This window comes from Scyliorhinus torazame, chromosome 27 (genome assembly GCF_047496885.1).
Source record: "Scyliorhinus torazame isolate Kashiwa2021f chromosome 27, sScyTor2.1, whole genome shotgun sequence".
Taxonomy (NCBI): Eukaryota; Metazoa; Chordata; class Chondrichthyes; order Carcharhiniformes; family Scyliorhinidae; genus Scyliorhinus; species Scyliorhinus torazame.
Window position 1 is genome coordinate 23,560,197 of NC_092733.1, and position 15,242 is coordinate 23,575,438.

Here is a 15,242-nt window from a genome sequence, read left to right on the forward strand (position 1 = left end):
TGCCAAAAACCCTTTGAGGCATCAAGCTTGGTAAAAATTTTAACCCGGGCCATTTCGCTCGTGATTTCTTCCCGATTGGGTATGGGGTAGTGTTCCCTCATGATGTTATTGTTCAAGTCTTTCGGGTCGATGCAGATCCGGATCTCGTCAGAGGGCTTTTTTACGCACACCATGGAGCTGACCCATGGCGTTGGCTCCGTGACCCGGGAAAGCACTCCTTGATCCTGCAGATCCTGCAGCTGCTGCTTGAGGCGGTCCTTGAGTGGTGCTGGGACTCTACGAGGTACATGAATGACTGGGATGGCGTCCGATTTGAGCCGTATTCTGTAAGTGTAGGGCAGTGTGCCCACGCCCTCGAAAACCTCCTGGTCGTGGGCGAGGAGCGAGTGGAGCTGTGCCCTAAAGTCTGCATCCGGGAAATCGGATGTGCCTTCTGGAGACAGAATGTGTATCCGCTGAACGAGGTGGAGGATCTTGCACGCCTGTGCGCCTAGCAGAGAGTCCTTCGAGGATCCAACTATCTCAAAAGACAGTGTGGCTGTGTATGAATTGTGTGCAACCTCGAGCTGGCAAGACCCCATGGCCAGGGTAACATTACCGTTGTAATCAACCAACTGACAGTGGGATGGCCGATTCGGTGGTTTGGCCTTCAAGGTGTAGAAGGCTGACCATGCAATGAGATTGGCGGAGGCACCAGTGTCTAAGTGGAATGTGATTGGTGATCGGTTGACCGTTAGGGTGGCACACCATTCATCACCCGGATTAACGCTGTGCACTGGCATCGGCTGGTGGGTCCTACTTGGGGACATCCGATTTCTGCCTCCTACCGCAACGCGGAAGGGTTCCTGGTCGTCGGTATCACCGGTCTGTACGTCGTCAGGGTATGACTCGGTGTATGGAGGCTGAATGGCCCGCACGTTCCTGCGAGGCCGGCGGAATTGCGGAGCATTGGCAGGTTGAGCTGCTCGACAGCAGGCAGCGTAGTGGCCCATCTTGCTACAGTGGAGGCATTGTAGAGTTTTAGCTGGACATTGCCGCTTTAAGTGTGCGGATCCACAGTTGCTGCACGTCGGTCCTGCGTAGAGCGCGCCTGCGCGTCACGTCCCTCTGCGACGACGTCCTCTCTTTTGGCGCGTACAAGCGCAGGAGGCCTCGGAAAGCGCGCAAAATGGCCGCCCTCGTCCGGGCCGCAGGCCGGGAGGAACTCGATAAACTGGACCCGCTCGGCCTCGTAGGACCCCTGCCGTGCCGATTCGGCCGCCTGGAATTGGGAGTACTGGCTGGTCGCGTTTTCGTGGAGGACGCAGGTTTTGAAGGCGGTGGCTAGGGTGAGGCGCTTTATTTTGAGGAGCTGCTGGCGTAGGGTGTCCGAGGTGACCCCAAAAACTATCTGGTCCCGAATCATGGAATCGGAGGTGGCCTCATAGCCGCAGGACTGTGCGAGGATACGGAGGTGTGTCAAATAAGATTGAAAAGGCTCATCCTTACCCTGCAGGCGCTGCTGGAAGAGGTACCTCTCGAAGCTCTCATTCACTTCGACGCTAAAGTGTTGCTCAAATTTTAGAAGGACCGTCTTGTACTTCGGCTTGTCCTCGCCTTCCGTGAATGCCAGGGAGTTGTAGATGTGGATGGCGTGTTGCCCCGCCGTGGAGAGGAGGAGGGCGATCTTCCTGGTGTCCGATGCATTCTCCCTGTCTGTGGCTTCTAAGAAGAGCTGGAAGTGCTGTTTAAACAGCTTCCAGTTGACGCCGAAATTTCCAGCGATTTGGAGCGGCTGCGGCGGGCTGATGGTGTCCATGGCACAGGATGGTGGATCTCTGAAGAGGTGCAGGCAGGTCTCACAGTTGCTGGGGAGTTTCCAAACCTGGTATCATGTCATGTTGGGTGTTCCGATATACAAACGAACCAACACGCTGCTCTCACTGGTGATTGGCTGTGATGTTGCGTGTGTGTTGATTGGTCCGTCTACCTGTCCATCAGTGTGTGTGTGTGTGATTGCACTATGATATGTTAATATGGGTATCATGACAAATAACACACCTGAAAAGCACCCACAATATGCTCACCCCTCACTGTCTTTAGGTTCACTCAGCCAATCCAATAGATAGACTTTTATCCCCCTCGAGCCCCCAATTTGTTATGGGCCAGTGTTTAGAGAACCCCAAAGTGTATCGTGGAGATCACCTGACCCACAACTTTTACTAGATTGTGGTATGGGGAGCACACGGCCCACTCTACAGGTGTGGTACAGCAGAAATGGAAAAGTATTTTTTAAAGCAAAACAATGTTTATTCTATGAACTCAAGTTAACCTTTTTAAAACATACAGTGAACATCTTAGCAACCATTAATTCAAATACAATCCCCAAAGAATACAACACTAAGTATTCCTTAATAACTTCCCAAACAACATCCAGAAGACAAAAGAAACACCTTTTAACAGAAGCATATCAGGTTTACATTCACTACTGAAAACATTTATAATTCTGAATTCACCATATGATCAAGAGATAGTCTTTTCATGGCAGAGAGATCAACAGTACACCTGCTTTGTCTGGCTTCAGCTCCAACACTGAAAACGAAACCAAAAAAATCACAGACACACCCAAGCTTTTCTCAAAGTGAAACTAAAAAGCAGAGCCAGAGCTCCGCTCCACCCACACTCTGACATCACTGCAGTAACATGAGCATTCAAACATTTCTTAAAGTGACATTCTCATGACACTGCCCGTGTGGAATTTGCACATTCTCCCCGTGTCTGCATGGGTCTCACCCCGACAACCCAAAGATGTGCACTGTAGGTGAATTGGCCACGCTAAATTGTCCGTAAATTGGGGGGGGGGGGGGGGGGAAGAAATGGGTGCTTTAAAAATTTTTTTAAATATACATTTTTAAAAATTACTTCATCAGAGTTACAAATCCAGGGTTCAGAGTGCGGACAGGGGCAAACCTCTAATCCAGCTCCTTGCCTGCTCCAAAAACCAATTCAAATGAATCCAATTCATGGTCCCCACAAGTGAGACATACCAGATCCAGGCATTATACCTGACCTCACACTCATCTTAGCCAAAAGACCGAGAAGCGATATCTATGTCCTTGAAACTATTTAATGATTCGGACTCACCTCACTATGGGGCAGCGAGTTCCACAAATTCACCATCTCAGTTCTAAATCTACCGATTCCCAAACCTATATCTGTGACCTTTCGTTTCCCCCTACAAGGAGGCACATTTGATCTACGTTTTCTTTATCAATCCCTTTTAGTAATTTATATACCTCGATCGGATCTCCTCTCATTCCTCTAAACTCAAGCGAGGAGAAGCCCAAACTGTTTAATCTGTCCTCATATGCCAATCCTTTCATCCCCGGAATCAATCTGGTGAGCCTCTACTGAACTGCTTCCAATGCCACCACAGCCTTCCTCAAATAACGAGACCACAACTGGACACAATACTCCAGATTAAAATTGGTCTGTTTAACCTTTTCAAATTTAACACGAGTCTGTCCTGGCCGTTTCCTTAAATTCTGAAACTTTTACCTATATGCCTCCAGAACGAATTCATGTGCACTGAGAATAGTCTTTTGTAATCTTGTCCTAATCATTAGACACTCCCTTCGACAGGGAAGCATAAGCATCCTGCGCCCTCCTCTTCGTTTTACTTTGCCAGGGTAATGTCCACTTTTCCTTCAGCTACTCCATTTGAGTTGCTATTTTCTCAAATGCCATGAAGAACACCTCTACTTCCTTTCCCTCAAGTTTTTGTAGGGCCTGTATGAACTTCCCACTGGACTTTGTTCTAGGGTTAGGCACCCCTCCAGCTCTTGGCCGAACTCATTTAATTTCCAGCACTTCACAGACAAGCAACACAGAGGGGAAATGGTGGTGGAAAGGGAAAGAAAATATTAATGAAAATAAAAGAATAAGGATCTTTGATGCACTGGGATGACTTCCAGTCAATGTCTTTCTAAAGTTAAGGCTTTCATTTTGGTGGTACTTCCTTCTGGGCTTGAGATGGTTTTTCTCTGGCAAGGTTGTTTACTTTCTCTGCAGACTCCGCATCATTTCAGGTTCACAACAAAGGATTTGCCAGGCACTCACTGCTTTCAGAACAATAGAGCAGTTTTTTTTCTTCAGCAAGTGGGAGAGAGCGAGAGAGAATTCCTTTCACTTCCAATGTCTAAATACATCTGCCAAGTTTGTCAGAAAGCATCATGCAGGAATCAATCATTGATCTTTGTCAGGCAGAACCCTGTCCCTGGCCAATCCACTGGTTGCCAATTAACCAAGCAAACTGACTCCCTCCAAAGTTGGTTCCTTTTTTTAAAAAAAACATTTAGAATACCCAGATATTATTTTTCCAATTAAGGGGCAATTTAGTGTGGCCAATTCACCTAACCTGCACATCTTTGGGTTGTGGGGGTGAAACCCACGCAGACACGGGGAGAATGTGCAAACTCCACACAGACAGTGACCCGGGGCCAGGATCAAACCCGTAGGCCGTAGGCAGCAGTACTGACCTCAAAGTTGGTTCCTAAGATCCACCTGGTGCCGAAGAGTCTGGCTTCTCCTCTCTCAAACTCGAAACCTGGAAACACTGTCTTTGGCAAGCAGGCTGTTTCAACTTTGAGTCTTGTGCTTCAAGGCACATTCCGATTAAGGGTCCACAGACCAAAACAATAAAATAAAAGAAATGGGAACAAAGGAAATAAATAGGAGGGATTCTAATAGTACTGAAATGCCTTGCCGGCTGTAGGTTAGCAGATGACATTGAGAGGAACATAAATTCAAAAGAAGTTACAAAACATTGAGAACGTAATCTATCCCTGCTAATGCGTGCCTGCTCTGTACAAGTGGAATTTATTAACCATGGTTGTATAATAGCACTCTCAGCTTGGCAAGAAATGTAGCACGATGGAGTAATGTGGGGGGGAAAATGCAATGTTTTCCATCCAAGTGTTGACTATGTTTAGTTTTCACATTGCTCAGGCACTGAATAATCTACAAGCTCAGTGCATTTGTATATTAGTTACAAATTATTAATAGCTGCTAGCTTTGGGAAAGTCTAGGTTATTGAATCAAGAATGAGGCTCTTAAATTGGTAACCAATCAGTTATTAGTGGGGCAGCACGGTGGCGTAGTGGTCAGCATTGGGACTACGGCGCTGAGGACCCCGGTTTGAATCCTGGGTCACTGTCCGTGTGGAGTTTGCATATTCTCCCCGTGTCTGCGTGGGTTTCACCCCCACAACCCAAAGATGTGCTGGTTAGGTGGATTGGCCACGCTAAATTGCCCCTTAATTGGAAAAAAAAATTATTGGGTACCTTAAATTAAAAAAAAAACCCTAGTTATTATAACTGGCAAATTCATCACCAGAGTCTTCTAATTTACAAAACATTATAGAAAATGTTAGATGCTTAAAAGCACCACCTAGCTTGGTTGAAACTCTGCTGTTTAAATTTCAGCCTGTTCTGACTGTTCAGCAGACTGTTTCTTGATATTTTCCAGCTACTGACCAGATTCCTTGCTTGCTGTGCGACTCTTTCAGGTTTGCACCTTTCGAGTCCTACGACTCCAGGTCTTCACTGGATGACCGTGATCTGTTCAGATCCGGCTTTGATTACAGTGAATCAGGACCTGTTCGTAGTGATTCCTACGGAGGTCGCTTTAACCGCTTCAACAACTCCGCCAGAAACCGGAGGGATCAGTTCCGCAACAGAGCACGTGAAGGCTCCGGCAAGCAGTGGGGTCAGAACTGGTCTAGAGACAGACCTCCAAATAACAGACCTTTCTGGAACGACCCCTTCTCATCGAGTTCTGAGCGGCTGTCTGCACAATGGAATGAGCTGTCGATGGGATATGGAGGCAGGGGCTATGCTCCCCCCTCCAGGAACCTCCCTTCTATCTTCTCCCAGGCCTTAACCTCTGGTTTTGGGATGTTCGGTGTGCAGGGAGTAGGAAAACAATTTGGAGTTGGCAGACAGCGAAGGAGAGAGCGGAATCGATACAAAATTGTAAGTCGAAAACTTTTCCCATTTTGTAAACTTTTAAGTATTCAGCTGTGTGAATTTCAGTAACCAGCTCAACAAACCCATATTCCAAGAGTCACAAATCTGTCCCTTTCTCAACCTTGAATATTTTTTTTTAAATTCTCATATGTAAAGATAAAATTAAAAGCAATGGGAAGATTAGATTAAAAACAATAGGAGTGGTCAAATGTGTGGAATGGATCAGAACATCCAGCTGCTGTGGAGTGCTGTAGGTGAAATATGCAGTTTAGGGAGAAATTTAAAATGTACTTGGGCCTTTCTTAGATGAATGTTTAAAGGGGACAGATACAGAATGCATAAACAGCTGGAAGTGCCAAGATAGGCAGCACTGAAGTGGCAGAATGAGATTTCGTTCATGGATTTTAACACTCGCTAGAACTGGATCTGAATCGAGGCAAGATTTTAATTCTGAAAAAGTGATTTGTGCAATTTATAAAAGTTCCACCACACATCAGAACCCGAGAAACATGATTTCTTGGTTAACAATATCCTGGCAAAGTTAAGCTGCTGGCCAACTGTGTGTATCTTTTTGACAGATGAGAGGTAGAGGCAGAGAGATGGGATTTGGAAGGAAGAGGCAGCTTTCAACTGCAAGCAACGATGAACCAGATTGCAAAATAGGAAGATTGGACCAGTCAGATTTTTCAGATAGTGAAGCAGGTAACCATTCTCAATATTGTTGCATTTTCCTCCTTGTCTCATCCGGCATTTTTCACGTGTGAGCCTAGACTATGAATATAGCGGGCCAATTCTCACTCTCAGTGCACTTTCCAGCTGTAGTTCGCAGGCAGTGAATAGGAACAATGGTTTCTGTTTCTCTCTCAGCCTAGGGAGCTGTATTCCAACTGGTAGCTTAGCTGAGATTAATTGATTAAGATTCAATCATCGATGGTACTGTGATGAACGGTTACTGCCTTATCATCATGTAAGGTGATGTCCCCTTTAAGACCGGGCTTGGAACCCTGGGGACTCCGCCTCTGGCTCCGCCCATCTGGGAGCCATACATAAAGGCCTGCCTCATGGTCTGTATAGCAGTCAGCTCTCGTCCATAGCTGTAGCATAGTTATTAGTCTAATAAAGCCTTCTTAACAGTTTAATTTCTAAGCGTCATTATTGAGGGTACCTCAATTTATTAGACTAAACTAGATTCAGGATGGACACAGGCCTAAAACCAGAGAAGCTCAATCTGGAAGCACGAACGCCGGAGGCAAAGGAAATTTTTAAATACTGGCTGCGGTGCTTCGAGGCCTACCTGGACTCCGCAGAGACTCCCATCCTGGGGCCACGCAAGCTGCGTCTACTCCACGCCTGGGTGAGTCACAGAATCTCCGCCACGCTCGAAAAGGCGACGACTTATGAGGAAGCGATTGAGTTGCTCCGCAAGCGGTTTGTCAAACCCGTCAATGAGGTGCACGCCCGGCATCTGCTCTTTACCTGCTGGCAGCGCTCGGGGGAATCGCTCAACGAGTTTGTTGAGAAACTCACCGCGCTTGCCAGGGACTGTGACCATCAGGATGTGACAGGGGAAGTCCATATGAACCTGCACATCAGGGATGCTTTCGTGTCCGGAATCCGCTCGACCTACATCCGGCAGCGGCTGCTCGAAAACGGGGCAAAAGACCTCCAGGAGACGCTAACGCTCGCCTCCTTGCTGGAGGTGGCCCGACATAACTTTGGTACGTACCCCGCGGACTCTGCCAGCCCCCCCGGACTTCCTCAGACTCACCCGTATTACAGGCCTGCGCCACGCGGCGACCCGCTCACCATGGGGGCACACCTTGCTACTTCTGCGGGCAGGGCCAGCACCCACGCCCACGCTGCCCAGCCCGCTCTGCGATCTGCAGCGACTGCGGGAAGAAAGGGCACTTTGCGAGGGTCTGCCTGGCCAGACCCAGGGGCCAGAAAAACAAAGAACAGCCGGCCCGAAAATCAGGCTCTCAGGCCCGCAGGCCTCGCAATGCTGCTGCGCACCGACCCGACACACCCTCTTCTGACGCGTCATCAGCCTCGTGCGAATCATGGGAGCGGCCATCTGGTCGGCAGCCATCTTCTCGACCTGACACGTGCGACCGACGGCAGCGGCCATTTTACGAGTCCGACTCGGCTGACGACTCCGACTACCCGCGACTGGGTGCGATCACCCTCGATCAAACTCGGCCAAAACACCTGCAGAACTCCATGATGCAGGTCCAGGTCAACGGGCACGACACTGCATGCCTCTTCGACTCCGGGAGCACGGAGAGCTTTATCCACCCTGAAACGGTAAGGCGCTGCTCCCTACGCACCCATCCCGCATCCCAAACCATAGCCCTTGCATCTGGGTCCCACTCGGTACAAATCACGGGGTACTGTATTGCGGATCTCTCGATCCAGGGTGCCAAATACACCCGTTTCAAATTTTATATCCTCCCTCACCTCTGTGCCCCCCTGCTGCTCGGACTGGATTTCCAGTGCAGCCACCGAAGCCTGACACTGAAGTTCGGCGGACCCTTGCCCCCCCTCACGGTGTTCTGCCTTGCGACACTGAAAGTCGCACCCCCCTCGCTATTCGCTAACCTCACTCCCGACTGTAAGCCCGTCGCCACCAGGAGCCGGCGCTACAGTGCCCAAGATATGGCTTTTATCAAGTCAGAGGTCCAGCGTTTACTGGGAGAGGGGGTCATCAAGGCTAGCAACAGCCCTTGGAGAGCGCAAGTGGTGGTAGTCCGTTCCGGGGAGAAGAAACGGATGGTCGTAGATTATAGCCAGACCATAAACCGATTCACGCAACTTGATGCGTACCCCCTTCCTCGCATCGCGGAAATGGTAAATCGGATCGCCCAATACCGAGTCTTTTCCACGGCCGACCTCAAATCTGCCTACCACCAGCTCCCCATCCGACCAAACGACCGCCCCTATACTGCCTTCGAAGCAGCCGGCCTGCTCTTCCACTTCCTCAGGGTCCCCTTTGGTGTCACAAATGGGGTCTCCGTCTTTCAAAGGGCGATGGACCAAATGGTGGACCAGTACGGTTTGCGGGCTACATACCCGTATTTGGACAATGTCACCATCTGCGGCCATGATCAGCAGGACCATGACGCTAACCTCAAAAAGTTCCTCCATACCGCCCGAGCCCTTAACCTGACCTATGACGAGTGCAAATGCGTTTTCCACACCACCCGGCTGGCCATCCTCGGCTATGTCGTGGAAGACGGGGTCCTAGGTCCCGACCCCGACCGCATGCGCCCCCTTAAGGAACTCCCTCTCCCCCGCAGCCTCAAGGCCCTCAAACGGTGCTTGGGGCTTTTCTCCTATTACGCCCAGTGGGTCCCCAAGTATGCGGACAAAGCCCGCCCACTCCTAAAGACCACCACTTTTCCCCTCTCGGCTGAGGCTCAATTGGCCTTCAACCGCATCAAGGCCGACATCATCAAGGCCGCCATGCACGCGGTGGACGAAACCATCCCTTTCCAGGTAGAGAGCGATGCATCAGACATCGCCCTGGCTGCTACCCTCAATCAGGAAGGCAGACCAGTAGCGTTCTTCTCCCGAACCCTCACCGCCTCCGAGATTCGACACTCTGCAGTCGAAAAGGAGGCACAAGCCATTGTGGAGGCTGTGCGGTGCTGGAGACACTACCTCGCCGGTAGGAGGTTTACCCTCGTCACCGACCAACGGTCGGTCGCCTATATGTTCGATAACACGCAACGGGGCAAAATAAAGAACGATAAAATTTTGAGGTGGAGGATCGAACTCTCCACCTACTCGTACGATATCAAGTATCATCCAGGGGAGCTCAACGAGCCCCCAGATGCCCTGTCCCGCGGCATATGCGCCAACGCGCAGGAGGACTGCCTGCAAGCCATCCACAATGACCTCTGCCACCCGGGGGTTACCCGGCTCGTCCATTTCATCAAGTCCCGCAACCTACCTTACTCAACCAAGGAGGTCAAGGCCATGGTCAGGGCCTGCCAGGTCTGTGCGGAGTGCAAACCGCACTTCTATCGGCCAGACAAGGTTCGGCTCGTGAAGGCCTCGGGCCCCTTTGAGCGACTGAGCGTGGACTTCAAGGGGCCCCTCCCGTCCACCAACCATTATGCCTATTTCCTCACCGTGATCGATGAGTTCTCCCGTTTCCCATTCGCCATTCCCTGCACCGACATGACCTCAGCCACGGTGATTAAGGCACTGCACAGCATCTTCACCCTGTTCGGTTTCCCTGCTTATATCCACAGCGATAGGGGTACATCGTTCATGAGCGATGAACTGCGTCAGTATCTGCTCAGCAAAGGCATCGCCTCGAGCAGAACGACCAGTTATAACCCACGGGGAAACGGGCAGGTGGAGAGGGAGAACGCGACCGTGTGGAAGGCTGTCCTTCTGGCCCTGCGGTCGAGAAATCTCCCAACCACCCGCTGGCAGGAGGTCCTACCCGATGCTTTACACTCCATTAGGTCTCTCCTCTGCACGGCCACGAATGAGACCCCTCGCGACCGATTGTTTCTCTTCCCCAGGAAGTCTACCTCCGGGGTCTCGCTTCCACCTTGGCTGATGGCTCCGGGACCTGTTCTTCTCCGGAGGCACGCGAGGAGCCATAAAACGGACCCCCTAGTTGAAAAGGTCCGACTGCTCCACGCCTCCCCCAGTTACGCCTACGTGGAGTACTCCGACGGTAGGCAAGATACGGTTTCCCTCCGGGATCTGGCGCCCGCTGGATCCTCCACCACAGACGCCCCTTCCCGCGCCACTCCCCTGCAGGACTCGTCGCCCCCTACAACACACCCCCTTCCGGCCCTACCAACCGTTGGTGAGCTCCTACCGTACTCCACCCCTTTACACACCCCGCCGGCGCCGGCTCCGCTACCCCCGGCCCTGCCTAGTTCCTCTGCCCCGACCCGGACCGAAGCTCCGACTGCTGTGCTCCCGGATGTGCCCTCAACCGGGACGTCCGTGCCCGCCGCACCACCGCCCGAATTGAGGAGGACGATCCGGCCATCTGGGCGGATGGAGCTATGATGGCACTTCTCCCCCGCCGGACTCCTTTTTAAACAGGGGGTGAATGTGATGAACGGTTACTGCCTTATCATCATGTACGGTGATGTTCCCTTTAAGACCGGGCTTGGAACCCTGGGGACTCCGCCTCTGGCTCCGCCCATCTGGGAGCCATACATAAAGGCCTGCCTCATGGTCTGTATAGCAGTCAGCTCTCGTCCATAGCTGTAGCATAGTTATTAGTCTAATAAAGCCTTCTTTACAGTTTAATCTCTAAGCATCATTATTGAGGGTACCTCAGGTACCTATAACCTTCCTATTTCTCATCCACATTCAAACCCTAAGTGACATCAGTATCAGTTTCCACATCTACCTGTCCACATCTACCTGTCCCACAATCCCCTCGCTTGACCACTCCTCTGTCTCTGTAATTTAGAATATACAACATAGGTTTTAGGGGCTTCCGGGTGCGACGGTGACCAGCTAAGTCGCACTTTTCGCCAGCTCCCGGTGGAACGGACTTTTGGGCTCTTGGTAGGAGCCCCAACGGCAATTTTAACGGCTAAAAACACTGTGCGGTAATCCAGAAGGGAATCCCCCCTGGACACGGATGGAAAAAAGAGAGGAAAGTGGCCGGATTGCGGTGGATCCTCTAGAGCAGCGGCCAGGAAGGCAGGCACAAAGCAAGATGGCGTCGGAAGGAGGCAGTTTAATATGGGGCCCTGACCAACAAGAGTTCCTGCGGCGTTGCGTGGAAGAACTCAAAAAGGAGATGAAGAAGGAGCTGTTGGCCCCGATATTACAAGCGATTGAGGGGCTAAAGGAGGAGCAAAAGACCCAGGAACAGGAGCTTCGGGTCTTGAAGGCAAAGGCTGCTGAGAATGAGGACGACATACAGGGCCTGGTGGTGAAAACGGAGATGCACGAGGCACAACACAAAAGGTGTGTGGAAAGGCTGGAGGTGCTGGAGAATAATGCGAGGAGGAAGAATTTAAGGATTCTTGGTCTTCCCGAAGGTGTAGAAGGGGCGGACGTCGGGGCATATGTGAGCACGATGCTGCACTCGTTAATGGGATCGGAGGCCCCGACGGGTCCGCTGGAGGTGGAGGGAGCCTATCGAGTTATGGCGCGAAGACCGAGGGCTGGAGAAATTCCTCGAGCCATAGTGGTGAGATTTCTCCGATATAAGGACAGAGAGATGGTCCTCAGATGGGCAAAGAAAACTCGGAGCAGTAGGTGGGAGAACGCGGTGATCCGCGTATATCAAGATTGGAGTGCGGAGGTGGCGAGAAGGAGGGCAAGCTTTAATCGAGCCAAGGCGGTGCTGCACAAACGGAAGATTAAATTTGGAATGCTGCAACCGGCAAGACTGTGGGTCACACATCAAGGGAAACACCACTACTTCGAAACGGCAGATGAGGCGTGGACATTTATTGTCGAGGAGAAACTGGAGTGAGCGGGCCAGAAAAAGAACGTTTGGGACAAAGTGGGGAGGTGAATATGTGGGATGAAGGGGGGGAAAAGAGGGAAGAGATGACTTCCCAAGTTGTTAATCCTGCGACTCTGTAACTTTTCTCTCTTCCCCATGTCGTGGGGGAGGGGGGGAGGGAGGATGAGGAGCTGAGGGCGCCGGCCATTGGGGGCGGGACCAAAAGGGAAGCGCAGGCTTTGTTCTCGCGCTATGGTAATCACGGCGGGAACAGGGAAGCAGGAAGGAGGGGGCCTCGCACAGTGTGAGCCGAGGTCACGGGGGGAAGCCGAGGTCGGCCAGAGTTTGCTGACTTCTGGGAGCAACATGGGGGGTGCAATTACGCTAGTTTGGGATCTAGCGGGGGGGTGGGGGGGGGGGTTAACTGGGTTGCTGCTGCTGGGGAGAAAGGGGAGCTGGTATGGGGGGGGTGGTTGGGGCGGGGGGCGCCGCTTGGGGGAGATACGGCTACTTGGGAACCGGGTGAGGAGCTGGATTGAAAAAGGAGATGGCTAGTCGTCAAGGGGGGGGGGGTAAAGAGCCCCCCAACCCGGTTGATCACGTGGAATGTGAGAGGGCTGAACGGGCCGTTAAGAGGGCACGGGTACTCGCACACCTAAAGAAACTTAAGGCAGATGTAGTTATGCTTCAGGAGACGCATCTGAAGCTGATAGACCAGGTCAGACTACGCAAAGGATGGGTGGGGCAGGTGTTTCATTCGGGGCTAGACGCAAAAAACAGGGGTGTGGCCATAATAGTGGGGAAGCGGGTAATGTTTGAGGCAAAGACTATAGTGGCGGATAGTGGGGGCGGATACGTGATGGTGAGTGGCAAATTGCAAGGGGAGGCGGTGGTATTAGTGAACGTGTATGCCCCGAACTGGGATGATGCCAACTTTATGAGGCGTATGTTAGGACGAATCCCGGACCTGGAAGTGGGGAAGTTGGTAATGGGTGGAGATTTTAATACGGTGCTGGACCCAGGGCTGGACAGATCGAGGTCCAGGACCGGAAGGAGGCCGGCTGCAGCTAGGGTGCTTAAGGACTTTATGGAGCAGATGGGAGGAGTAGACCCCTGGAGATTTAGTAGACCTAGGAGTAAGGAGTTTTCGTTTTTCTCCTATGTCCACAAAGTTTATTCACGAATAGATATTTTTGTTTTGGGAAGGGCACTGATCCCAAAGGTGACGGGGACGGAGTACACGGCTATAGCCATTTAGGATCATGCTCCACATTGGGTGGACCTGGAGATAGGGGAAGAAAAACAACAGCGTCCACCCTGGAGAATGGACATGGGATTATTGGCAGATGAGGGGGGGTGTTTAAGGGTGAGGGGGTGTATTGAAAGGTACTTGGAACTCAATGATAATGGGGAGGTACAGGTGGGAGTGGTCTGGGAGGCGCTGAAGGCAGTGGTTAGAGGGGAGCTGATATCTATTAGGGCACATAAAGGAAAGCAGGAGGGTAGGGAAAGGGAGCGGTTGTTGAAAGAACTTCTGAGGGTGGACAGACAATATGCGGAGGCACCGGAGGAGGGACTATACAGGGAAAGGCAAAGGCTACATGTAGAATTTGACTTGTTGACTACGGGTAATGCAGAGGCACAATGGAGGAAGGCACAGGGTGTACAGTACGAATACGGGGAGAAGGCGAGCAGGTTGCTGGCCCACCAACTGAGGAAAAGGGGAGCAGCGAGGGAGATGGGGGGGTGAGAGATGAGGAGGGAGAGACGGAGCGGGGAGCGGAGAGAGTGAATGGAGTGTTCAAGGCATTTTACGAAAGATTATATGAAGCTCAGCCCCCGGATGGGAAGGAGAGAATGATGTGCTTTCTGGATCAGCTGGAATTTCCTAAGGTGGAGGAGCAGGAGAGGGTGGGACTGGGAGCACAGATTGAGACGGAGGAAGTAGTGAAAGGGATTGGGAGCATGCAGGCGGGGAAGGCCCCGGGACCAGACGGATTCCCAGTTGAATTCTATAGGAAATATATGGACTTGCTGGCCCCGCTACTGATGAGAACCTTTATTGAGGCGAGGGAAAGGGGGCAGCTGCCCCCGACTATGTCAGAGGCAACGATATCGCTCCTCCTAAAGAAGGAAAAAGACCCGCTGCAATGCGGGTCCTACAGGCCCATTTCCCTCCTGAATGTGGACGCTAAGATTCTGGCCAAGGTAATGGCAATGAGGATAGAGGATTGTGTCCCGGGGGTGGTTCATGAGGACCAAACTGGATTTGTGAAGGGGAGACAGCTGAATACAAATATACGGAGGCTGCTAGGGGTAATGATGATGCCCCCACCAGAGGGGGAAGCGGAGATAGTGGTGGCGATGGATGCCGAGAAAGCATTTGATAGAGTGGAGTGGGATTATTTGTGGGAGGTGCTGAGGAGATTTGGCTTTGGGGATGGGTATATCAGGTGGGTACAGTTGCTGTATAGGGCCCCGATGGCGAGCGTGGTCACGAATGGACGGGTCTGACTATTTTCGGCTCCATAGAGGGACGAGGCAGGGATGTCCTCTGTCCCCGTTATTGTTTGCACTGGCGATTGAACCCCTGGCCATAGCATTGAGGAGTTCCAGGAAGTGGAGGGGAATACTCAGGGGGGAGAAGAACACCGGGTATCTCTGTATGCGGATGATTTGTTGCTATATGTGGCGGACCCGCCGGAGGGGATGCCAGAGATAATGCGGATACTTGGGGAGTTTGGGGATTTTTCAGGGTATAAACTGAACATGGGGAAAAGTGAGTTGTTTGTGGT

The 15,242-nt window shown here is 51.6% G+C and overlaps 1 protein-coding gene across 3 annotated transcripts in view; it reads left to right on the forward strand.

Moving 5' to 3' along the window:
- The window catches only part of LOC140403306 (A-kinase anchor protein 8-like), a 109,429-nt gene that overhangs the window by 64,487 nt on the left and 29,700 nt on the right, over positions 1–15,242 (forward strand). For all 3 annotated transcript variants that reach the window (XM_072491147.1, XM_072491145.1, XM_072491146.1), the window contains exons 3-4: positions 5,546–6,011; positions 6,584–6,707. In XM_072491147.1, coding sequence (XP_072347248.1) covers positions 5,546–6,011; positions 6,584–6,707 — 590 coding nt within the window. The remainder of the gene's footprint in view (positions 1–5,545; positions 6,012–6,583; positions 6,708–15,242) is intronic.